Source organism: Protopterus annectens, chromosome 2.part0 (genome assembly GCF_019279795.1).
Source record: "Protopterus annectens isolate FY-2018-M chromosome 2.part0, PAN1.0, whole genome shotgun sequence".
Lineage (NCBI taxonomy): Eukaryota > Metazoa > Chordata > Ceratodontiformes > Protopteridae > Protopterus > Protopterus annectens.
In genome coordinates this window covers 1,343,264,884-1,343,290,684 of record NC_056728.1, presented here as the reverse complement: position 1 = coordinate 1,343,290,684, position 25,801 = coordinate 1,343,264,884, and the positions used below count along the sequence as shown (strand labels likewise).

Below are 25,801 nucleotides of genomic sequence, written 5' to 3'. Positions count from 1 at the left end.
CCCACATTGCTGCAGTCCTAACACTTGGGTAGTCCGCTGTCCCAGTCGGCCCGAATACCAAAGTATAAGGCTGACATCGGTCAGGGCGCATTAGTCTGACGTCAGGACGTCAGGGTACAAATGCGCATGACCGACGTCATATCCTCAGTCTTTTTTGCCGCATGGTCCGATGCAGAAGCAGTTTTGCGAGTGCAGGTTGGCGTTCTGAAATTTTCTGAAGTCGGAGTTTCAGACCGAATCAAAGTTGGCTAAGTACCCCGTTGGGGAATATTTTGGTTTTTTCTTGCCTCAGTATTTAACCGGATGTCAGAAAAAGTAAATAATTGTATTTCTTGTGGGAAGCAGATACCTCATAGGGATTACCATACCTTGTGTATACCTTGCTTAGGGCCTGAGCACGACGTTGTTGGATGTCGCTCTTGTGCTAGATTTAACAAACGCACTATTAAGAGAAGGCTAGACTGTGCCAGGTTAGTTTTTGGGAAGCGTTGTAATTATAAAATGCCGTCGGATGCTCCGACGCCCGCTTCGTCAAAAAAGCGCAAGGACAAAGCAGCAAAGCCTAGGTTGGAAGAACCGTCTGTCCCAGACGTCGGTTCTTTAGAGGGCTCGGTGGAGCCGGAGGTTCTGCCAGAAGTCTCTTTGCAATCTCAGGGAGAGACTTTACTGTTACAGGATGTTTCCTCTCAGGAGGTAGGCCAGGCTGAGGGGGCTTCTCAGGTAGCTGTTCTCCCCTCCCTTCCTAAGGTGGTTAGGCCCTCCCCTTCTGTTTCCAAGGCTTCTTCGAGAGGCAGACCAGGTTTAACTTCAGTGGGGGTTTCTCCTAGTTCTTCAGGGTCTCTGCCTAAGAAACATATGCTTAAAATGGCAGAAGATTTGATTACTATGATTAGAGGTTCTATGCCCCCTCCTGATAAGAGGCCTAGGGTGGAACCTGAGCTTGAGAGTTTTGAGCAGTGTTCGGAGGCTTCTGAGTCTTCGGCTGAAGACGTGCAGGAGTATCCTCCTTATTCTGATTCTGATGTAGATGATTCTACTCCTTCGGCTTCTCCTCCTGAGGATTTTTCTTTTTCAGAGACTCTTCATTCCATGAGGGAGCATTTTAAATGGGAAGGTCAAGATTTTTCTGATTCCAGGAAAAGGCTAAGGGAATTTTTGTTTTTACCCCAGCACAGGCCTTTAGCTATACCTCCTGTTCTGGATGTGGTGGAAGATGTTTTTGCAGAGGCTTCACTGAACCCTGATTCTTTGCCTCCTGCCCCAGTTAAACCGGATAGGTATTATAGGGTGCCTGAAGCTCATAAGTATCTTTTTAAGAGTCCTAGGGCAGACCCAGAAACCGTTTCTCAGGGGCCTAAAGGTGTTAAGGCTTCTGTTGTTAAAAACCCTGTTCCTCCAGATAGAGGCAAGGGCGTTGGATAGATGGGGAAAGAAGGTGTATACTTCTTCCACTTTAGCCATGAGGGCTTTGAATTGCCAGTTCCACATGTTAAAATACCAGAATTATCTCCTTTCACAATTGAAGTCTAAGGTGGATGCTCTGGCGGAAGGTATTGAGTGTAAAGAGTTGCAGGATTTAGTTCATGTTTCTGAACAGGTGGGTAAGCATTCTTTGCAATGTGGTTTTGATGCTGTACAGGCCTCTTCGAGGGTGGCTGCCACTGGTTCTGTTCTTCGCAGGCACGCCTGGTTGAGGGATCAGAATTTGGCTGAGCATGTTAAGACAAGGATTTTAGATGCTCCGTTACAATCTGATGTGTTGTTTGGTTCGCCTGTGGAAGCAGTTTTAAAGAAAATGGAGGACAAGGCTAAGTCTATGCAGACTGTTAAAGATTTTTTGCTGGTTCAGCCTCCGAAGTTTAGTAGAAACTGGCCTACTAAGGGGTGGACGTATCCTTCTTATGATTCCCAGTCTAGGGGTAGGTCTAGGCGTGGCAGGGGCAGAGCTCAAGGTTCTTTTAGGCCTAGAACAGGGAGTTCACCTGCTCAGTCTTCTGGTGAGGGCAGGGGTCAGTCCTTTCGTAAACAGACCCAATGACCTGCCTTTTCAGCTGCCAGAGCCTTCTCGTCTGGCAGCACCTTTGGGAGGAAGGTTGGCACTTTTCAAAGAAAATTGGAGTTTAATTACCCAAGACAGATGGGTATTGGATATCATTCACCACGGTTACAGGTTTTATTTCCATACCTTGCCTCCTTTCAAAGGCATGCCAGACATTCCTCCTCTACAAAGGAAAGAGGCTCACAAGCAAATTTCTCTGTTACTCCAAATAGGGGCCATTCAGCCGGTTCCTGTGCCAGAAAGGGGCCTAGGATTTTATTCTCGCCTGTTCCTAGTACCAAAGAAGGGGAACACGTGGAGACCAATTTTGGATTTGTCTATCCTCAACACTTATCTGGACATTCCCAAGTTCAAGATGTTGACGTTGCAACAGCTTTTACCCCTGCTGGGAAAAGATCATTGGATGGTAACTTTAGATCTCAAGGAGGCTTACCTTCATGTGCCTATCAGACTAAGTTGCAGGAAGTATCTGCGTTTTCGAGCTGGGAATTCTCATTATCAGTTCTCTGCATTGCCCTTTGGCTTATCTACTGCGCCCAGAGTATTCACAAAAGTTCTGGCTCCAGTGATAGCTTACTTCAGGATAAAGGGCATACAAATCTATCCTTACTTGGACGACTGCCTGATTCTGGCTCAAGAAAAGGAAGACCTTTTTCAACATTTGGAATATGTGATAGCAGTGCTAAGATGCCTGGGGTATTCTGTGAACGAAATAAAGTCCAGTCTAGTACCCTCTCAAGACATGTGCTTTCTGGGTGTGAGACTGAATACAGCAGCCCAGATGGCCTTTTTAACCCCGGACAAACAAAAGAATCTGTCTCTTTACTTCCATCAACTATCTCTTCAGTCCGGGCTGACTGCAAGGACAGTCCTTCAAGCCTTAGGGTTCATGGCATCTTGTATTCTGGTGCTTCCCAATGCCAAACTGCATATGAGGAAGCTGCAATGGTATCTCAAAAATGTATGGACACAGCACTGCCAGGATTTGGACACTGTCATTCAAATAATACCTTGCATTCAAAGGGAATTTTTGTGGTGGGCTCAGGAATGTCACCTAAACAAGGGACTCTCTGTGACCCGGCCAGAGGCGAGTCAAATTCTTACGACAGATGCCTCAGACATAGCTTGGGGAGCTCATCTGAATGGAAAGTGGATACAAGACAAGTGGCCTGCCAGACTACAGCATCTACATATCAACATGAAGGAGATGTTAGCAGTCCAGTTTGCATTAATGGCTTTCAAGGAGTTACTTCTTCCAGGGCAGGTGTTGATTCTAACAGACAACACAACTGTCATGTGGTACATCAACAAACAAGGGGGAACTCATTCTTATCCTCTATGCAGGCAAGCAATGATTTTGTGGGAGACGGCGCTCAGCTTGCAACTAAATCTTCAGGCAAGGTTTCTGCCGGGAGCACAGAACTCCTTAGCAGATGTGTTAAGCAGGCAAATCATGGATCCCCACGAGTGGAAACTGGATCTTCATGTATTTCGAAAATTGACAGTGTCATGGGGAACTCCAGACATAGATCTGTTCGCTTCTCCACTAAACCACCAGCTGCCAAAGTTTTGCACGAAAAGGTTTTATCACACAGCTTGGAAAGTGGATGCTCTTTCTTTCAGTTGGAAAAATCTTCATGTGTATGCCTTTCCACCTCTGCCTCTCCTCCCAAAGGTACTCCTAAAGGTCAGACAAGACAAGCCAAGGATGATTTTAATAGCTCCAGATTGGCCTCGGCAACACTGGTACCCATTACTGAGGAGTCTGGTAAGGGAGCCTCCATGGCCTTTACCTTTGATTCCGTACCTATTGTCTCAGAGGGACGGTCATCTGCTCAATGTCAAGCTTCACTCTCTTCATCTAACAGCCTGGCATATTCTGTTTTGAAACACAGCAGGTCTCAGCTTCCTCAAGTTTTGAATGTGATTATGGAAGCCAGAAGACCTAGTACAAGGAAAGTGTATGCAGAAAAATGGAAGAGATTTTTATTTTCGAGTGCAGCAAAGGATTTGGAGGTTTCTGAGCCTAATTTGAGTGTGGCTCTTCAGTATCTTACTGAGTTATTGGACAAAGGTTTGTCTTTCTCTTCCATTAAGATTCATGCTGCAGCGATTTCAGCTCACTATGATTGTGACCCACCATTGTTTTCTCATCCTTTGTTCAAGCAATTTCTTAGAGGGGCAAAGAATATAAGACCCCCACGTAGAGCTCCTACTCCTGCTTGGGACCTCAATTTTGTGTTGGAGAAACTTACTCTACAACCTTTTGAGCCTGCGGCTACTGCTGAATTGAAATACTTGTCATGGAAGACTGCTTTTTTGTTGGCCATTACTTCTGCAAGAAGGGTTTCTGAATTGCAGGCCCTTATGGCGGTTGAGCCTTTTTTGATTTTCCATAAGGATAGGGTATCATTACGTACTAATCCTTCCTTTATGCCTAAGGTGGTCTCTAGTGTGGCTTTAAACCAAACTATTCATTTGCCCACTTTTTATTCAGATCCCCAAAATAAGGGGAAAAGATTTTGCACACTTTAGATGTACACAGGCAGTTGCGTTATTATTTAAGCAGGACTAAGGATTTTAGGCAGTCTCAGCAGTTGTTTGTTTCTTTTGCTTTGAGTTCTCAGGGCAAGCCTGTGTCAAAACAAACTATTTCTAAGTGGATTGGGTTTTGCATTGCATTTTGTTATTCCCATCATGGCAAGGAGATTCCAGCTGGGATTAGGCCTCATTCCACTAGGGCTACTGCCACTTCAACAGCATTTCTACGGGGCGTGGCAACTAAGGATATTTTGGAGGCAGCTACTTGGAGTTCAGTGCATACTTTCTCTAAGCATTACCACCTTCCTCTCTACTCTAAATCTAGGGCTGGTTTTGCCACGGCTATTTTGCAGGGCATGTTGACAGCTCCAGCTTCTTTATGATTTGCCAGCCTCCCTTACCTCAGCTTTGGGATTCTACCCAAGTGTTAGGACTGCAGCAATGTGGGATGAAGAACATAGTACAGTTTTGTACCTACCATAAATGTAGATGTTCGAAGATCCACATTGCTGCAGTCCAATTTACCCTCCCTCCTTCCACTCTGTGTTTAGGGGTGGTTGTGTGGGTGGGGTTGTACTTTTGTAAATTGTATATATTGTATATATATTTGGTACAGGAGTGTTTGGTGTTTTTTTGGTTTTGGCCTTATCTTTTTAGGGTCTTCTGACATCTGGGGCAAGAAAAGACTGAGGATATGACGTCGGTCATGCGCATTTGTACCCTGACGTCCTGACGTCAGACTAATGCGCCCTGACCGACGTCAGCCTTATACTTTGGTATTCGGGCCGACTGGGACAGCGGACTACCCAAGTGTTAGGACTGCAGCAATGTGGATCTTCGAACATCTACATTTATGGTAGGTACAAAACTGTACTTTCTCTGGAAGGAGGGCACTTGGAGACCAATTCTGGACCTGTCAACATCTTTCTCAAGTTTCCTTCCTTTCAGTTGTTGTCTCCTCAAACCTTATTGAAGAGGTATACACTGAACTTCTGTAGTCCGCTTAGGTCAAACATTTTAAAATCATAATATTTTTAATGGACAAAGTTCCCTGCAGCTCCCCATGTGTGGGACTCTATGGCCTCAAACAGCCCTTCAAACATCCCATTTTTAAATAAATCAGTCTTTTGCCAGAGTCATGATAAACTGGAAAAAAAAAACTACCAAGCATTTGGAGTTCTTTAGCCATGAAACAGTATTCAACACCAATATTCAGTAGACAGCACTTTTGTCTATTAATTTGTCCCTTAATGGTTCCTTCCAAATCCATTCCTTGTTTTAGCTAACAATTCCTTTTCATTTTAGCTTGTATTTCTACAGCTCCTTTTTCAGGGATGCATATAAAGTTGCAACAATGCCATGTTACGGGTATATGTTAAATGTTTGAACATGCAAAATGTCAAACATTATATGGTCGAGACCAAATGTTCGACATTTGGATGTTCAAACTTAAAAAAAAAAAAAAAAGAAAAGAAAAAACAGAAAAAAAACACTTTAACAGTGTAGGCAGGGGGCAAGCCACCCTGCACCCCCCCCACACACCCCTACTTAAATATACCAACTCTGAGACCGCACTTCAGTGCAGAAAAGGGAAATTCTCCCTATCTGCACCGTACGGTGCCATTGAAAGTCTGTCTTCGAGCACTCAAAATTTTGAACATTTGGTCTCGACCATGTAACGTTCGAAATTTTGAGCGTTTGAAGATTTGACAGGTACCCCATATTACAATTCCATGGACCATGTAAGACTTACGTATTTTTATCCTCCCTGCAGTGTATCATTTTGTAGTCTACATACATTTTGCTTTCCTTTTACAGGCAGGAAAATCAGACAATATAATTTTCACATACATAGTAATATATGCAATTATTTAAATCCTTAGCATTCTAAAATTCCAGTTAGCTGAAGTAAGAATATTCCTACTATAGTACTACCAGTACAAGACTGATGCTATTCTACACTGTGTATATAGTATGCACAAAGGCCTTTATGCATACTACAGACTGGAATATTGTCACCTCAACTAACCAAGAATACCCAACCCACAACCTTCAGCACCAGAGTCAAGTGTGCTACCTGTTGCATCACTGGCATTGCTATATTTGTTAACTAGGGTAGAACAAACTGATTTCAGTGTGCCATTTTTTTAAAAATCTTAAACACAAACAAGCTTCTTACAGCTGCAGTTAGCAGAGTAGATTACACTGGGGATTGCATTGGGCATATCAAAAAGTTGCTTGTGTGCACATGATCTGTCAAATGAAGGGTTGAAAAATCAATTTTTAGAGCCATGAAATAGTTTCTCACCACAGGCTTGGCTTTGAGTTATTACATTACCTACTGGATAAACCAAGCAACAAGTAGCCTTTCCATTATAATAACATTATTACCTCACCTACTTATGATGAATGGAACTTCATCAGAACTCAATGAGAACTTCAGTGCTTAACATATTGTTACAGTCAAGTATTTGCAAGTGGTTATACCGTGTTTTATATTCATAAAGTAGCTGAATGTAGTCTGAAAACTAAACCAACATGGATGGAGAAAGATTGCAACAATAGGGCTGACTTTAAGTAGGGGTGTGAAAAATACACAATAGGGGGCTGGAATTTACTCGAGAAAACTAGCGACGGAACCGAGATATTGGGAGCAAATAACTAGAGAGGGAAAGGTAATAGAGTGTGAATAGACCAAGCAGAAGTTTGGACAGCAAGTTTGAGTCTGCCTTCCTTACCAAGGATTGGTAACCAAGTATAGGCCAAAATGAAGGGTCACTCCTAGATCCTGTACAGCAAGGATAGATACTTTACAGCGCAAAATCTTCCTGACCTCGGAGAGGGTACAAAACCTGAGGATGTATGTCTCTCTGATCTACCGTTCTCATCTCCCAATGGCGGAGTTGGTGTTGAGGGCCCTTAGGCTCAATGGCGGCGACCATAACGCGTCTCCAGTGTGCCCGGTTACACATGATAATTCTACAGTGGACTCTAGCTGTACAGTGGTCCCTGTTGGAACTTCCGTTGGCGTATCCAATTCAACTCAGTCGAGTCTATCGGTTGTCCCTCATATGGTGGATGTGTTCTCCGGACATTTTGGAGGGATGACCCTTTGTTCCAGCCCAAGCCACAGTGACCATAGATGCCTCCCAACTCTGGTGGGGGGGCCATTGTTTGGGCGGGACAGACCAAGGCCTGTGGTCCACTATAGAGACCATCTTGCACATAAGTGTTCTAGAGATGAGGGAGGTCCTTCTAGTGTTGCAAGCCCTTCATGCCTTTATTCCTCTGGGAACAATTGCAATTCAGTCAGAAAACATGTCAGTGGTCTGGTTTATCAACAAACAGAGAGGGACCAGATCTTACCCCCTTTGTCGTGAGGCCATGAGAGTGAGGGAATGGGCAATCTCCACCAGACGCTTTCTCATTGCAACGCACATTCAAGGACGGTTGAACATCCTAGCAGACAGGCTAAGTCAGACTATTCTGATGCCTTACGAGTGGTCTCTGAATCTTTCAATAGCGGAACAGATTTTCTGCGTGTGGGGTTAGCCTTCTGCAATCTCTTTGCATCTCCTTCCAAAGCGGTGCAGCAAGTTTTTCGCTCTGAACCCCCTGCCGGGGGAGTCCCCTAGAGATGCTCTAGTACATGTTCTGCCTTCTGTTCTTCTATCTACTTACCCTCCAGTACCTCTTATTCCTAGGTTCCTACAGAAAGCTCGTCGACTGGAGAGCAAAGTGATCCTCATTGCCCCGTTTTGGCCTCTCTAGGTATGGCTTCCCTTCCTTTGGTCTCACCTTCTGGCTCCGCCTTGGATCCCATTCAGGATCTGATTTCACAACCTTTGGGGGTTCCTTATCCAAATCTGGGCAGATTGAAGTTCACAGCTTGGCTGCTCCAGTTCCCGTGATTACTAGGACTCCTGGGTTATCCTCCTCAGTTAGGTCTATTTTGGTGGCTGCTCATAAGTCTTCGACCAGGAAGGTTTATCATAGCAAGTGGAAACGTTTTTTTTGGGGGGGGGCATCTCAAAGGAGTTTAGACCCCTTCACGGCTCCTATTTCTGCCATTCTCGATTTTCTAGCTGACATTTTTCAACATGGAGCTAGTTCTTCTACTGTCAAGGTTCAGTTGGCTGCCATTTCTCATTTTCATGTGGGCGAGAATTCTGCCTCCATAGCTTCCTCCAGACTGTGTAATGCCTTTATTAAATGCACCTTTTTGTTACGAACCCCGGTCAAGTATCCTGTTCCCCCATGGGACCTTACTATGGTTCTTCAAGCTTTGGTCGCTCCGCCTTTCAAGCCTGCTACAACAGCAGATCTGAAATATTTATCTTGGAAAACAACTTTTCTGGTGGCTATTACCAATGCCAAAAGGGTTTCAGAACTGCAGGCCTTGTCCATCAAAGTTCCGTATATGGTTTTTCACAAAGATAGGGTTTCCCTTCAGACTAATCCGTCCTTTCTTCCTAAGGTGGCATCACCAGTCATTATCAACCAGACCATCAATTTGCCTGTTTTCTTTCCTAATTTTACTAACAAGATGGAATACAAACTCCACCTGCTGGATGTTCATAGGCAGTTACAATTTTGTTTACACAGGACAAAAATTTCCATAAATCTGATCAATTGTTTGCATTCTTCTATAAAGTAAGTAAAATAAACACCACTGACATAAAGTGAAGCTTATAAACCAGCAAAATATCCAAAAAGAAAAAACAGCTTCACAGCACCAAGTGTTAAAAGTTTTCATACGAATTCTCCAATATGCCAGAACAAAGCTTTCGGACAAAGTCCTTCATCAGTGTTCGTGTTCAACACTGATGAAGGACTTTGTCCGAAAGCTTTGTTCTGGAATATTGGAGTATTCATATTAAAATTTTTAATACTTGGTGCTGTGAAGCTGTTTTTTTCTTTTTGGATATCCTTCTATAAACCCTTTTTGGGGAAACCTATCTCCAAGGTCACTATTGCTAGATGGATTTCTTAATGCATCCTTCAGGTCTATAAGGACAGAGGCATGTCCTCTCCGGGTCAGGTGAGAGCTCATTCCACTAGATCGATGGCTACGTCTGCGGCTTTTTGGTCTAGAGTTTCTTTGAATGATTTGTTCTGCAGCTACTTGGTCCTCATCTCATACTTTTATTTCTCATTACATATTGGATTTGACTTCCAGAAGGAGAGCATCCTTTTGTTCCGCGGTGCTCTGGAATATTCTTCCATGAGAGCTTCCTAGGAGTATAGTAGTTGGGGACTCTGTCCCACAGATTGAAGACCAAATAAAGTAAACTACTTCAGATAAAGAAGTTATGTATTCACCATAACGTTCCATCTGAGTAGTTCTGCTTCATTTGTCTTCAACCGTCCCTCCCTCCTTTCCCCGGACCTTGGTGTATGAACAGCCTACGGGCTGCAGTTATAGGTCACAAGTATTTTTTCAAGTCTGGTTATCAGTATAAGATTCAACAAACTCGATCTGGGGGTTGGAAGGTAGTGGAGGTGTGTTATGGGTAAGGGGAGGAGCTTAGAGCTCAGAGCATATGCTAATAAAGTTGCTGGCTTGGATCCGATACGGATCTGGTATCCAACAAGTTGAAGACAAATGAAGTAGAACTACTCAGATGGAACATTATGGTGAGTACATAACTTCTTTTTTCTGTTGCATATATTAATGATTCCTGACCTAGTCCATGCTTTCTGCTCTTACCACCTCCTCTCTGCTTTCTGTTTTTAACTCCCACACCTCATCTGTCTTACTTCTACCCACAAATGTAAAATTCTAATTTTGACGTTTTAAACCTCACTGTGTATGCCAGTTTGTCATGCATTAATAAGCAATGACTATATTTTACTTACTGCAGTTTGTAATAGCTGTTTTAGTTATTGCATGTACATTTTGTAATTTTAACATTTACATTTCCCTCTGTTGTATTGATCTGCCTATTTTTGTAAACTGGACTTTACTCCGCATGCCTCTGCTGAAAAGAAGCTACCACAGAACAGTCTGACTACCATGGCCAGTAAAATCAATAAATACAGAAGTAAATAAATGAACTATGAGTTGATGTTAATGTACCGTAGGAAAACAAGTTTCACATTGTGCTTTTTAGAATGTATGAATTCTGATGTAGGGTTTTTTGAATTTTAAAATATGTGGTAGGGTGGTTAAAAAGAGTAAATGCGTAGATTCTTTCCACAGTATATGATGAACATATGTAGTGCTTTCTCTTGCTATACATGATGTGCTGAAATCTGTAAGGATTACATTGTGCCATACAGTCCTCTGGCTTTGAGCTGTGCCTCACCGGGGCTGTTTGTGGTTCCATGGGTGGAGTTGGAAAAATATCTGGTTTTCGAGCTTTTGCCTTTTAGGCCCCACATCTGTGGAACCTACTTTCATGCTGGCTTAAGGAAACCTCCACTGTGGCTAGGCTCAGTAGATAGTCTTTTAATTGACTTTTGAGAGCATGGAGCTTCCTTTTTAGTTGTTGTGTTCCTGTAGATAGACTGCAGTGTGGCATGTTTGGTTAGGTGATATGCTGCTTTTTACATCATTTTATTCATGTTACTTTGTAAGGCCTTTGATTGGAGGTAGTGTTCTTATTTGTTAATTGGTTAACTTTTAAGTATTTTTTTTTTATTTTAGCATGGCTTACCTTTTAAATTGTATAATGACTTAATTTAAACTGCTTAAGTAACATTCAATATTTTCTTATGTAAAACACTGAAGTGTTGCAGTTTTGTTCTGTTTTTTTTTTTTTTTTTAAGATATTAAGCTTTTTGCACTTTGCAAATTTATATACTTTTACTGCTAGTAGTAATATTTGAATACTTTTATTTCATTTTGTACTTTATTGATCTGTTTCATTTACAGTTTTACATTTATTTAGTGCATCATTTAGCTGTTTTTCCTAAATTTTGATCAGCATTTGTTTCATGAATTGTATCTTTGTAAAATGTTTTATAATTAAAAGATGAGTTCAACTGAAGAGTTGCTAGTTTGAGTACAGTAGCAGACAGAATTCAGTATATCAGAGAGTAAACATGTTATTTAAGGAAAAGTCGAAGATGATAGGATTTTAGCTAACTTCGAGTCAGAAGCACAGTAAGTAGACAAGTAAATGGGTAGACGTTGTGGGCACAAAATCACTTTTTCCTGTTAGCAATGTGATTATTTATGGTTTAATTAAGACATTTTAGGTTGAATTACACAATACTCAGATTATAATAAGATGTCCATTGATTTTGTTAGTAGTATATCATAGGCATCTAGAAATATTTCAGTTTAATGTAAATGTAGCTAATAGTATAGGCACAAGTTTAAAGGGAAAAGAGCAGCTCCGCACCATACAGTACAAGCAGGTATAAGATGCATACCACTTCTGCATCAGAAACCTAAGCACACATACATATCTGAAAAGTAAATTGAAGGAATGCAAATACAGCAGATGCAAATGCTTATGTCCAAAAACAACCATATGTGTGGCAGAGTTTTATGCAAATGGCAGAGCTTGTACTGGTGTACTCTGACACTAATTTGAAAATGTGTGTTAATCATTTATGCAGAGTGCTATATTTTTGTCGTCCTCTGATTTTGTCATCCTTGGAGTGAAACATAAAAGTTTTCTCCTTTAGGAATTCAGAACTAATAATGTTCAATAAGTGCACTACCTTTACTGGCATATGGGTAGTAGTGCCCTGCTGTCCTTTTTTCTGGCAGTCTGTTAAAACTCAGAACTCCTCCCTCTGCTTATCTATGTGAGAACGACTAATCAGCTGCTAGAAGCAGAAGCAAGATAGTCCTTTACAGCCACTGACAGAAGCCCTTCAGTTTTTTTCTAGTGCCAGTTGGAAGGATCTTTGAGAAGACTACTCCTCTAGCTTACTTCATCTTCAAAATTCAGAGAAGAAACCCTGTAGTTTTTTTAATTCCTCCTCCTGCCTTTTTTCTGTCAGTGCTTGAACTGTGCTGAATGCTGTTTTTTTTCTTTTCTTTTTTTTTTTTTTTAAGTATCATTTCAGTATTTTATTCTCTTATTACAGTATAAGCTTATACTGTGTTTATTATGTTGCTTGCTAGTTTCTGTGGTGTTTTAAACCCTTTTAAAAATGTTTTGTGGTCTTTGGTGAATGTTTTGGAGAATTGCAGTGGGACCATTTTAGTGAAATTCTGCAATAGCCTTGTCATTAAATTGAGGCAGTTATTTCTGTTGCTTTAAGGGCTTTATTTTGAATCTTTTGACAGGGAAAATTAGATGTTATGTAGTCCAATCTCGCCTACATTCTTACCCGTGACTCGGCCAAACTTTTCTAGCTCGAAGTCTTCTATTGGCTGGGCTAAGCAGGTATCCCTTGCTGCACTGCTCCATATCCCCAGATCTTGTTTGCAGCTCGTGTAGCTCGGACGTGGTCTCGCTCTTGGCTGTGGCTAAGTACCCTTTTTTTCTTGTTATTCTGAGAAACCTGTTATAAACAAAAAGCTATTTTAATATCTATTTCTAGTTGGTGTTGTGTTGGTATTTCTGCTGTGTGATTGTGGTTTGTGGTATCCCATTAACTGTTCTATCGGGCTAGGCCCGTTTCAGTTAGAGGACCTAGTCCTCCCCTCTTTTCCTGTATTGTTTCGCTTCTCAAACCATTTGAGTTAGAGGTTTTGGTGTCTGTTTCCCTTCTGTGTAGGACTAGGTTTTTAGCCCTAGTCCTCTCCGTGTGTGTCTCTTCTGAGGATTGTATGTGCTGTGTTGTGTAAAAAAACTTGTTTCCGCGTTTAGTAGGGTTTGCGTGTCTGTCGTTTTTTCCTGTCAGATAGTGACTTGTTCCTTGTTGTGGTTTTTGGTTTTACTGGTTTAAAAATATGTCTAAAGATTCCAAGGAGCACAAACCTTCGGGTTTTAAAAAGTGCTCTGTGTGGTTACAAGATGTCCATCACCGATGGACATTCTGTTTGCGTTTATTGCCTGGGAGCAATCCATCTGCAGGAGACCTGCAGCTTCTCCCATGCTTTTAGTCCCAGAGTGCTCCAAGAAAGATAGAATAAGCTAATTCTAAAGGGACTCTTGAAACCCTCGCTCGAAGAGGCCATGGATTGACTCTTGAAACCCTCGTTCGAAGAGGCCATGGATTCTGCTTCCAGTTCTAAGTCAAAATCCTCAAAGTCAAAAAAGAGATCTCCGGCTCCTTCAGTTTCCTCTGAGCCTCCGGAGAAAGTCACATAACTTGCTTTGACCTCCTCGGCTCCACTGTCCTTGGGGCCGCAGGAAGTGTCGGTTTTGATGGAACCTGCGTCGGCTCCAATTATATTGGAACCTCTTCTGAGCCGATCTTAGACCAGTGTCGCCTGAGATGAGATCTTGATCTCCCTCCCTGTCCTCCAAATCCTCCAGGACCCTTTCAGATGTGGATGTCGATAGGGTGGTGCAGAGGCTCCTCCAGTCACTGGTTTTGGCAAAATTGTTTTAGACTCCATCCCAGTCGTCTCCGGAGCCCGTCCCGATCATTCTTCGATCATTCCTCCGAGCGCATCTCTGTCTTCGGAGCCAGAATGTTCTGCTCCATGTGATGTTCCTAGGTCATTTCTGATGGCCCCTCCAGACCTATCGGTACCGATGTCAGCTCCGACCCCGTCGGCGCCGTCCACGGGATTTGGGACTCTGGATTCTTCAGTCGGGCCTGAGGGGGACACCTCGGGGCACATTTCGGTTCCTAGTCTCCCGCTCGGTGCCTCGGCTGGAGGAACCCCGACTCCTGTCATGGTCTCAGAGGCTGGCCAGTCCTCGGACTCGGGGGGGGGGCTGCCTTTGAGGCCATGCGGACTGCGCTGGCCAGATCATCAGCTACATCATGTGGGGTCGATCATTCTGTCCCCTACCACTCCGGTGAGAACCTCTGATCAACACCTATCTGTAGACAGCGGAGCCCCAAGGCCTAGAGATACCCCCACAAGTGGTCCCCAAGTTTCTGAGGGCCCTTCAGAGTTCTTGCCTGAGGATCCCCCTAGAAAGAAAACGTGCAAGAGGAAGCACATAGACTCCCAGGATGAGTCTCTCACCTCAGATACCAACCTCAAGGAATCGGAGGGGTACCCTCTTGTCAGCAACTTTTACCTTACGTTCGCTGAACTACCTGTCTCATTTTACTCTGCTCCAGAGAGATCTCCTCAAGAAGTTAGCAGATACTCTTGCAGGTAACGTGCCTGAGGCGGTGGCCCAGACGGTTAACACCCAGGTCTCTACCCTCAATTCCATCGTTAACTCCTCCATGCAGCTCATTTCATATGCAGCCGAGGGAGCAAGTAGGGCAGTAAGCTCAGGAGTCGCCCTTAGAAGGCAAGCCTGGCTGCGCCTTTGCCATTTCGCGGAGGCCTTCAAGTCTTCTTTCACTGACGTCCCCTTTGATGGTGGTTCTTTGTTCGGAACCAAAGTGAAAGACACCCTTACCAGGTGTGAGCAAAAGGGAAAGACCCTGTCTGCTCTAGGGGTCTGTTTTTCCCTTCCCTCTAGGCCTTACCCCAAGGCCCAGCGGGGTGGGAAGATGTGGTTCAAAAAAATCACACAAGTTTTTTTCCTGGTGCACAAGGTTAGTCCCCCTCCAGAAGCAGAGGAGGGGGAAGTTATTCAGGGAGATGCCGCCCTAGAGGCAGAGGGGGCCCCTGCAATTCGGGAGACCGCGATTCCTTTCGCGGCTCTCCCTACCTTCATTCCTGATGGGATGCCCGACGGTGCTTTTTTGGAGCCAGTCGGGGGTCGAATATCGTTATACCTGGAAGCCTGGCAAAGCATCACCCAGGACCGATAGGTATTACGAATAATTTCCGGAGGTTATGTCATCCCCTTTTCGTCAGATCCCCCTTCAGTCAGAAAAATCCCGGATGTTCCACCCAGTCAAAGGGATCACGCAGCCTCAGAGGTTTCAAAGCTGCTAGAAAAGGGAGCCATCCAGCATGTCCCCTCAGACCAAATCAGATTAGGGACTTACTCGAGATTCTTTTTGGTGCCGAAAAGAACAGGGGACCTGAGACCCATATTAGATCTCAGCCAACTGAACAACTATGTACAAAATTCCAAGTTCCGTATGGTCACACTACAGTCGATTCTCCCATTGTTGAGAGAAGTATGGATGTGCTCCATCGACCTCAAGGAAGCTTACTACCATGTCAAAATGAACAGGGCATCCAGGAGTCACCTACGCTTCCGGCTGGGAGCCAGTCATTTCCAGTTTTGAGCCCTGCCCTTTGGTCTCACCACAGCCCCCAGGGTGTTCACCAAGTGTATGGCGGTGGTGACTGCTCACTTGAGACATTGAGGATTCCCAGTGTTTCCGTATCTGGACGACTGACTCCTCACCTCCCCCACCAGGCATCTACTAATCCAAACCAGGGAACGCTACCATCACTCTGTCAACAGTTGGGCATAACACTGAATTGGGAAAAATCTTGCTTGTTGCCCTCAGTGTGTCATTTTTATAGGCACAGAGCTAGACACCGTTCAAATGCGAGCCTTTCTACCGCAGGAAAGAATCACAGTCTTACAGCAACAGGTGCACGCCCTGCTACCCCTGAGGAAAGCGAAAGCAAGATGGGTTCTCCAACTCCTAGGGACTATGGGAGCCACAATTATGTTAGTCCCTTTAGCGAGATTGCACATGAGGCTCCTTCAATGGCTCCTCTTTGCTCAATGATCTCTCCAGAGACTTCCACTTTTCCACCCTATTTTGCTCACAGGCAGATGCAAACAGGATCTCAGTTGGTGGCTTTGCACCAACAATCTGGATGGGAAAACCCTTCGTTCCACCACTCCCGGTTGCCACAGTGACCATGGACGCCTCCCAGATGGGGTGGGGGGGCATTATCTCGGCAGGACGGTCCAAGGCACATGGCGAGATCACGAGATACATCTGCATATCAACGTCCTAGAGATGAGAGCGGTGCTTCTTGCATTGCAGGCACTTCAGAGCTTTCTTCCTCTCAGAACTATTGCAATACACTCGGACAATATGTCAGTGGTGTGGTATCTGAACAAGCAGGGAGGAACCAGATCATACCCCCTGTGCAGTGAGGCTATGCGAGTGTGGCATTGGGCAGTATCTTCCCAACGGTTTCTGGTGGCAACGCACATTCCGGGGAAGTCCAACGTGATAGCAGACAGGCTAAGCAGAGCTATTCTGATGCCTTACGAGTGGTCCCTGAATCGTCTAGTGGCAGAACGAATCTTCAGCAGATGGGGTCAGCCTTGCTGCGACCTTTTTGCCAGTCCCCTCAATGCCAAATGCAGCAGCTACTTCCCGCTGATCCCCCCACAGGGGGAGTCACCCAGGGATGCTGTAGTCCACGATTGGCCCTCCGGTCTGCTTTATGCTTTCCCTCCATTTCCCTTGCTATCAAAAGTGATTCAGAAAGCGCAATCCTTGGGAAGCAGAATGATTCTAATTGCTCCACACTGGCCTTGTCAAGTCTGGTTCCCCTTTCTCCATCCCTACATTGTAGACATACCTTGGACTCTGGACCCACAACCAGACTTCTGACACACATGTTGGGACAGTTCCACCCCTCTCAGAGGACCCTCTGGTTGACAGCCTGGCTACTCCACTTCCGTTGTTAGTTGGGCTTCATCACTTTTCACCTGAGGTAGTTCATATTTTATCTTCCTCTCATAAGCCCTCTACTAGGAAGATTTATTCCAGCAAATGGAAGAGGTTTTCTATTTGGGCTCATACCCAAGGACTTGATCCTTACACAGCTCCAATTAGTTGGTTCTGACCCAGCTAGTTTTTGATCTCTGCCTTTATAGATTCTGATACTATAACCCCCTCCTCAACTGTCTACCATGTCTGCACCTAAAAAACATAAAAATAAAGCAAAAAATTATGGCTCAGCCTATGGCTTGTGACTCCACAGTGGTATCAGCCTAGGCAGGCTGTCAGACCTCTCACCTTCTTTTATCTCCAGGTCCCCTAGTACAGTGGTGTTACCACAACTATGTATGACAATAGGGTCAGACGTATCCTCTGGGGGTTGTACCTTTTCCTGTTTCTGGTACAAGAGAACCAAACTCTTTAGGTGCAAGGGAAGCAGGGGTGCGGAATGCCTTTCTAAGGTTGATGCATCTTTCTGCAAGGATTCTCCCACCAGTGTGTAGTGCATGCTAAAAAGAGACACAAGTCGCACCAGGTGGTGGGGCAGCAATCACTGTCTGGTTTCTCACCTGAAGTGGTGGCAATGGTTAGAGCCATTCTTCAGGCAGTTGATTATGAGGTGCATACTCCGGTTATTAGTAACATTAGTGCTTCCACCGCCTGTCATTCCTTTAATGAATCTTGATTTTGGTGGGGAATCCGGTATCTGAGGGTTCAGATCTGTCTGACTTAAAACAGTCACTTTCCTCTGATGATGAACTGGTGCAAGAACCAAAACAAATGTTTTCTTTTTTTACAAATGCTGGCAATATTTAGGAATGTATTTAATTACTTTGGAACAATCTTCTGCTGTCCTCAAGATTGGCAGGCTGTGATCTTTTGGAGGATGAGGTTACCAGTCATTGAGTCCTTTCCTCCAGTGATCCTGGTGTTGGAGGACGTTTTCAAGAAAGCTTGTAATTCTGGTTTGTTTGAGGCTGTCCCTAAAAAAGTGTTTAGGAAATTTGGAGTATCCTCCAACATGCTGGTTCTTCAAGATTTTTTGGCCGTGTGCCCTGCACCTGTGTCCCCAGCTACTGTTTGTAATAAAAAAGACCTTGTCTTCAAATCTGGTCCCTTAAGATAAATTAGGCAGGTGGCTAGAATCTCAGGTTGAGGCTTGTGTAGTCCAGTTTGATAGTTTTAAAATATTTAAATATCACTGTTTTATGTGTAAGTTTGTGTTGAAGTGGATGTATAGTTTAGAAGAGTTTGATGCATTGTTGCCTGTTGAGCAAAAAGTCTGTGTAAAGGAAATTGTTTTCAATGTTTCCAGGTGTCAAAACATACATTAGCGTGCCTTGGAGAGGGGGTTGACAGTATTTCCTAGAAATGCAGCTTTGTCTGTGGTCTTGAGGAGATGTGCTTGGTTGCACAGCCAGAATTTCTGTGAGTTAAAAAATGAGATTTTGAATGCTGCTATTGAGTGTGATTGTGTGTTTGGTACAGCAGCAGCTAATCAGATCCTTAAACACAAGGAATCCAGAGGTAAATTGATGTAAGGGGTGTTGAATGTGTTTCATATCCTCATGTTCTCCTCCTTTAAGTAAGATGATTTTCAGTGGTCTTGTAAACAAAAGTACCAGCCTAACAAGTTCCAAGACAATACCAGGAAACAGGATGAGAGTTCTGCCAAGCCTGGCAAGAGGGGTCCCTTACCCAAAAAGGATAATGACCCTCCCAATTTATTACTATGTTGAGACAGGGTACTCATCTTTTTCAAGCCCCCCCCCCTTCTGGGTGCTACATTTCTAAACTTGTCTCTCAACAAGGTGGCGTGGCCAACAGTGGTTTCCAACAAATGGTTCTCAACGTGAGCAGTATTGCCCTTTTGGCTAACCACTGCTCCTCAAGTGTTTACAGAATACCTTGTGGTAGTGACTCATTGTCAGACTATTTGCATCCTCATTTTTCGTTACTTAGACAACTTGCTGATTTGTGCAGAGTCTGTGTCCAGGTGTTTGTAATTATTAGAGAAGGTTTCAGCCCTACTCTGTCTTCTAGGGTTCAAGTCCAACCTCCTGAAGTCATGCCTGACCCACTCACAAAAACTAATTTTTTAGGTTGTCTAATCCACTCCAGTAAAATAATGGCCTTTCTGCCTGAAGACAAGATCCTGTCTTAACATATGGTGTTCCCGGAATTCTCCAAGAGGATTTTGCCTTGACCGGAGAATTCCTGAAAATTCTGGCACTGATGGCCTCCATGATTCTTATGATACACTGGCTCATCTTCATATGAGAAAAATGTGATGGTATGTCTGAAATTGTTGGACCCAGCATCTTCATTCCCCAGAAACCCAGTTAACAATGCTTCCTTTTATCAAACGAAAGTTACAGGACTTCATTCTGCCCTCTGATACCTGGGCAGTTTATCTAAACAGATATGTCCTGGTTCGCATGGAGAGCTGTCTCAATGGAAAAACAAGCGCAAGACACTCAGAGGCCCAAGGATACATGGAGGCACATCGGTATCAAGGAGATGTTGAGACTGATTCATGCCTTGAAGGTTTTTCATCACTTATGGACTCCAGGTCCATGTGGAATCTCAATAAACAAGGGGGTACGAGGTCTTACACTGTGCGGTTGTCAATGATGGCCTGGGAGCTGGCTTCTTAGTATTTTCTGACTTTTCAGGCTTCATACATCCTGTTAGGCCAGAACATTGTGTTAAACAGACTAAGCAGATCCTGGGCAGACCAGAATTAGTGGAAGCTCAATGCAGTGGTGTTCTGGGATATAGTCCAAATGTGGAGAACAACTCAAGAGGATCTGTTCACTTCTTTAAAATCAGACAGCTAGAGAAGTTCTGTTCTAGACATACTTGCAGCCCTGGTTTGAGGATGGGCACACATTTATGTGAGCTTCTTCAGGATGGCTTATTGTGTGTGTCCCTTAAGATGGATTTAGCGGCTGTCTCAGCATGTCTGCCTAATGATCCCCCTTTTCCTCCTCCTCTTTTGGTAAAATGGTTCAGGAAAGGATTGCAGCATATGAGACCCCCCCTCCAAACAAAGTTGTCTTTCATGGGCTGTCAACTATGTTCAGGAACAATTGACATTACCACCCCTTGAACCATCAACCCACTCTGATCTTAAGTTCTTAACATGGAAAACTGTTTTGCTTATTGCTCTGACATCTGCAAGGCAAGTTTCTGAGCTGCAAGTTCTCATGGTTGAAATATCCTTACATTATTTTCCACAAGGATAGGGTTTTGTTGTGTATTAATCGTTCTTTCATGCCAAAAGTGGTTTCAGGGTTCACTCTCAAGTAGTCCATTAATATCATGTGTTCTTTCCAGAATCTAAAAATAAAGGAAAAGAGGATACTTCATACCTTGGATGTGCATCTATAGCTCAGGTATTACCTTGACAGAGTAAAGCTCTTTAGGAAGGCCAAAAGGCTTTTTATTCCCTTATGAGGGCAAAGAAAAGTCAGCTTTACTCTAAGTAAACCTTTGTATGTTGGTTGTCCTCTGGTATTTTTTTTTGTTACAGCCACCGTGGAAAGGCGAATCGAGGCAAGGTAAAGGCACATTCCACCAGGACCTTTTCCTGTTCTGATGCTTATTGGAATGGAGTGGATTCAAAGTGTTCTAGAGGTAGCAACTTGGTTCTGTGTCCATACCTTCACAAAGCACTACAAACTGGGTGCTTTTTCTAGATCCAGAGCAGGCTATGCAAGGACCATTGTCCAGGGGTTCCTGGACCCCCTTATCCTTCCTCCTCCCAGGTTGGTCAGGGTCTATATTATATCATCGAACGCTTAAAAAAGCGAACGCTGATTGATCGACCTAATTTAAGCGAAAGCTTACAATCTCGAACTGTCAGATCAGCGACTTTTTTTCCCAGGGAAAAAAATCGCTGATCCAAAACACATACACACAACACAAGCACACCAAACAAACAGAAATCCACACACATACACCTAAAATCTGATACCTAACCCTACACTAAACTATGCACACACCACTAACTACCCACTTACCTTAACCCAAACCCTAACCCTAAGGTCCGTCACTATCGCACACTCACCTCACCTGCTCCCTAACTCACTTAAATCTGCCCTAACCCTCATGTCCACTCAATCGCACACACACCTAACCCGAGCCCTAACCCTAACTCACCTAAATCACCCTAACACTCACATCCACACAATCGCACACTTACCTGAATCTGACCGGTAACTTTCCACCATAACACTGAAAATACCGAAGCAAGAGAAACGGACAACCGATTTCTTTCCCTAGGAAAAAAATAGAGTTTCTGCTGCTTCGATATTTTGCAGTTTCGCGAAAATAAGTTAGATCAACCAGTGTTCATGTTTTTAAACGTTCGAGGATGTAATATAGACCCGTTGGTCAGGCTTTGGGAATCTACCCATATGCCAGTAAGGCAGTGTGTTTGTTGATCATTGTATAATTATGTAAGTTCCACTTACTTGTAGCAGCAGATGCTAATAGAACAGAGTGCCTTACTGTCAGTACCCTCTCACCATACCCCTTTAGTTGGATGGGCATAGTTTGAAAATTGCTGCTGTGTGTGTTCAGTAATTTTTGGTGTGCGTGTGTGTGTTTTAGTTTGGAACTGTAGCTGTTTGCAAAGCTTGCATTTTCATCTGCTCTTCCTTTTGGGCCCAAGTAAAAACTGAAGGGCTTATATCTGTTGCTATGAAAAACTATCCTGCTTCTGGCATCTGATTGGTCCTTATCCACCCACAGACCAACAGTGGTAGGAGTTGAGCTTTGACAGACTGCCAGATAGAAGGTAGCCAGACACCATATGCCAGTAAGGCATAGTGTTGCCACTTATCCTGGTATTTTTCCAAACTACCCAGAAATCAGAATGTTGGCCTGGTAGTCCAGAAAGTACTGTGCAAACTCCGTTGTTCTGTGTATCTACACAAACAGAATGCCCGAGTTTGGAAAAAAAAAAAGGCTGCTATGGAATACTGTTCAGCTGAAACGCATTAAACTGGGACTTGTTAAAACAAAGGTGTAAAGGTAAAGGAAGGCATTCCACCTAGAGATGACGTAAGCATTTATATCATAAAATGGATGAGGGGGGGTGGGAGGGATAATGGGCAGAGAGATTCAGGGTTGTAGGAAATGCAGGGGTGTGTGGCTTTGGTCGTTTTCTCCACATAGAAAGGTGCCAACTCTATTAAGGCAGTGTGTTCAAAGAACATCTAGTGTTGCAGACAGGTAAGTGGAACTTTTGCATCTGTACTGTCATACTTCTAAAACAGCAGCATAATTGGATGTAGTTACATCAGTCTTACTGATAATGCATTTTCTTCTGTGTTTCTAGCATGCTGAAAGACACATGAAGTGGCTGATTGACCCACTGCCTGTGAATGTCAGAGTAATTGTCTCAGTAAATGTGGAAACATGTCCACAACCTTGGAGGTAATCTTTGTTACATTCATTTGGAACAGTTTACCACATTTTATAAAGGTGTATATCATACAATATTATCTTTACACTTTAGTCTTGTAGGTCTGTTTGAATCCAATTTTCAGATTTTTGATAATTTATGATGGTTACACTTAAACCACCACTATTATTTATTTTATTTTATTTATTTTTTTATTTATTTTACATTTGTTGACCGGGCTAGTCTAGCTGAATATATGTCCATTTTCAGTAGAGGCCCGGGGAGAAAAGCTCCACACATTTCAAATAAAGTTCACATCTACAGAAATACATATTTAGAATGCAATTACATTTTCTGTAAAGAAAAGAGAAATAATACGAGGTTGCAAATTTATAAAGTACATATAAAGAAGGCTACACGTATTTGACTAGACTTAGTATAATTAAATGAAGTTGCATTTAATTGTTAAAGAATAATAGCCAAGAAAAGAAAATATAGTACAGATGTAGATAAGAAGGGAAGATAAAGGAGAGTGAAATGGAGAAGCAGGTAACACATCTAGAAGTAATATGTGACATGTTTTAGAGAATCAAGTAATAAGTAAGACTATGAAAGGGGGGAAGCACAGTAGTAGTTAATATGAAATAATTTCAGAGATGAGAAGCATAGTAGTAGTTAAGATGAAATAGTTTCAGAGATGAGAAGCATAGTAGTAGTTAAGATGAAATAGTTTCAGAGATGAGAAGGTAGGTTGATTCAAGTTATAAGGGATAAGTTGGTCAGTCAGGTTTAGAACAGGGGCACATCCAATGTGTTTTCAGGAAGAGTTTAAGTTTATTTTTAAACAGAGTAATAGAGGGAACTGTGGTAAGTTCAGAGGGAAGTAGGTTCCAGGTTTTTCCAATAGAATTAGAAAAAAGAGTCTCCAGCTCTATTGTTTGATTTATTGACATATACAAGAAATTTTTGTGAAGATCTTAGGGATTTCAGGTTATCATAGGGGTGAATAAGGTTAGATAGGATGGGTGTTTTGGCAGCTTGATAAAGTATTTTGTGGACGATGGCCACTTGATTAAATTTCAGCTGCTGTGGTAGTTCAAGCCACCCTAGATGCTTTAGATTAATACAGTGGTGTGTTCTGTATGGGTTACCTGTGGCAAATCTGGCTATGCTATTATAGGAGTTTTCTAGTTTCTTAAGGTTATTTTTTGACAGATTGGTAAATATGGGTGAGGCATAAAGAAGGGTGGAGATTAGATGGGTGTGGGCAATAGTTATTCTAGTTGCAGGAGTGAGGAAGGATTTGATCCGATAAAGAGAGCCTATTTTTTATTAGAAGTTTTCAGAATGTTGATATGGGTATGGCATCAAAGTTTAGGTTATTGTCTATGGTGATACCTAGTAGTTTGGTAGTTAGATCTTGGGATATGAGTGTACCATCATTGGATGATACAGTAAGGTCTATTGGGGGAGATTTACTGGTAGGTGTAAAAAGGAGAAGTTTAGTTTTTTTAGGGTTTAATAGGAGGCAGCGTTTTGTAAACCATAGTTCTACAGCGTTAAATACGTCTTGAGAAAGGGAGTGAAGTTCTGATACAGATGCGGCTGAGCATATAAGTGTGGAGTCATCCGCGTATTGTATACATGTAGCTTGGGGAACTACTTGGTGAAGGTCATTGATGAATATCGAAAACAGGAGAGGGCCCAGTGTGGAGCCTTGAGGAACACCAATATTAACAGGTAGATTGGTAGAAAGAACGGCGTTCCAGAGCACAGCTTGATGTCTGTTATTTAAGTAGGAATGGAACCATTTTATAGCTAGTGGGTTGAGAGAGAGAGATTTGAGAATGTTTATGAGTATAGTGTGATTTACCATGTCAAAAGCCTTGGACAGGTCTATGAAAAGTGCAGAGGAGAGCTTGTTAAGATTACGGTTGTTATTGGTAGTGTCAATAAAGGAAAGGAGGGCAGTAGTTGTGCTATGGGAAGGTTGAAACCCATGTTGGGAGTTGGAAAGCAGGTTATTGTGGAGAAGGTGGTCAAGCAATTGCCTGTGGATACAGCTTTCCATGATCTTAGATAAAGGAGAGAGTAGGGCTATGGGACGATAGTTGGAGAGTTCAGTGGAGGGGGACCAATTGCATGCTTTAAGTTCACTTAGGAATAGATCTAAGTTGAATTTAACTGTAGAATACAAAAAAAGTGTTTGATATTTGAATAAAATATTTAATATTTTAATTTGATTGCCCTGTGTAGTATTCAGGTTACTTTTGGATTTAAATGTCCTTCACTTGTACTGTTGCATCACATTTTTTCATCACCCTCCTAGAGTATATTGTTAGAAAGAAAGCTCTGAATGACTTCTTTCACTGCCAAAATCCTAAAAAGATCTAAGCTGTCTAGTACTGTTTCTAAGCCTCAGTCATGCTAAGAGGTGAATGAAACAATTTGATTTAATGTGATATTCCATCAGAAAAAATACTGGTCAGAAATACTTAAATTCTTGCTCAGATAACATTTTCCATATGTAAATGAGTACATTAAGCACCAAGTCATCAGACTTTTTTTCATCAAAACTTGCACCTAAGAAAAAGTTCAGTATTAAACCCTGATTCTGTAAACAAAAGTATGTCAGTTCTACAGTGTTTTTGAAAGGGAGTGTACGAGTTCCTTTTCCCTTCCATGTTAGGAGCTTTATCCCTGCACACCTTTATTTAACTCCCCTGTTAACTATATTGGCTCCAAAATCACACAGCTGTGGCATTAGGATAGTTATGTTAAGGGAGTGTGGGTGTGGAGTTTTTCCATGCAAGTACTTTGCTTTATTTATGTGTGTGTATGTATTTTTCACCTTTTTTCATTGTTTGTCTTGACAGTTGTGATCAGCAAGCTGTGTGTATAGGCAGATTACTGTTTTAAACATTTTATACGGCATGTGGTTGTCAGTCAACTGAACTTGTTAAGTTTGCCATGTACAAAGTGAGTTACAGACAGTAAGTAAACTCACTGAATGTTTGTCCTATATTATTTGTCTGATAGAGTTGCTTGTAATATTTCCTTGCTATATCTGTTTAGTCCCCGGGCTAAACCACAGTTAAATGAAAATAAGTTAGGACCATGAGGGCTATCCCATCTGTTAATTTTCTGTGAAATTC

General features: G+C 42.8%; 1 protein-coding gene across 1 annotated transcript in view; it reads left to right on the top strand.

Moving 5' to 3' along the window:
- The window catches only part of NPHP3 (nephrocystin 3), a gene marked incomplete at its 5' end in the record, with an annotated part of 1,580,737 nt that overhangs the window by 623,421 nt on the left and 931,515 nt on the right, over nt 1–25,801 (top strand). The window contains one exon of the mRNA XM_044060401.1: nt 22,581–22,678. Coding sequence (XP_043916336.1) covers nt 22,581–22,678 — 98 coding nt within the window. The remainder of the gene's footprint in view (nt 1–22,580; nt 22,679–25,801) is intronic.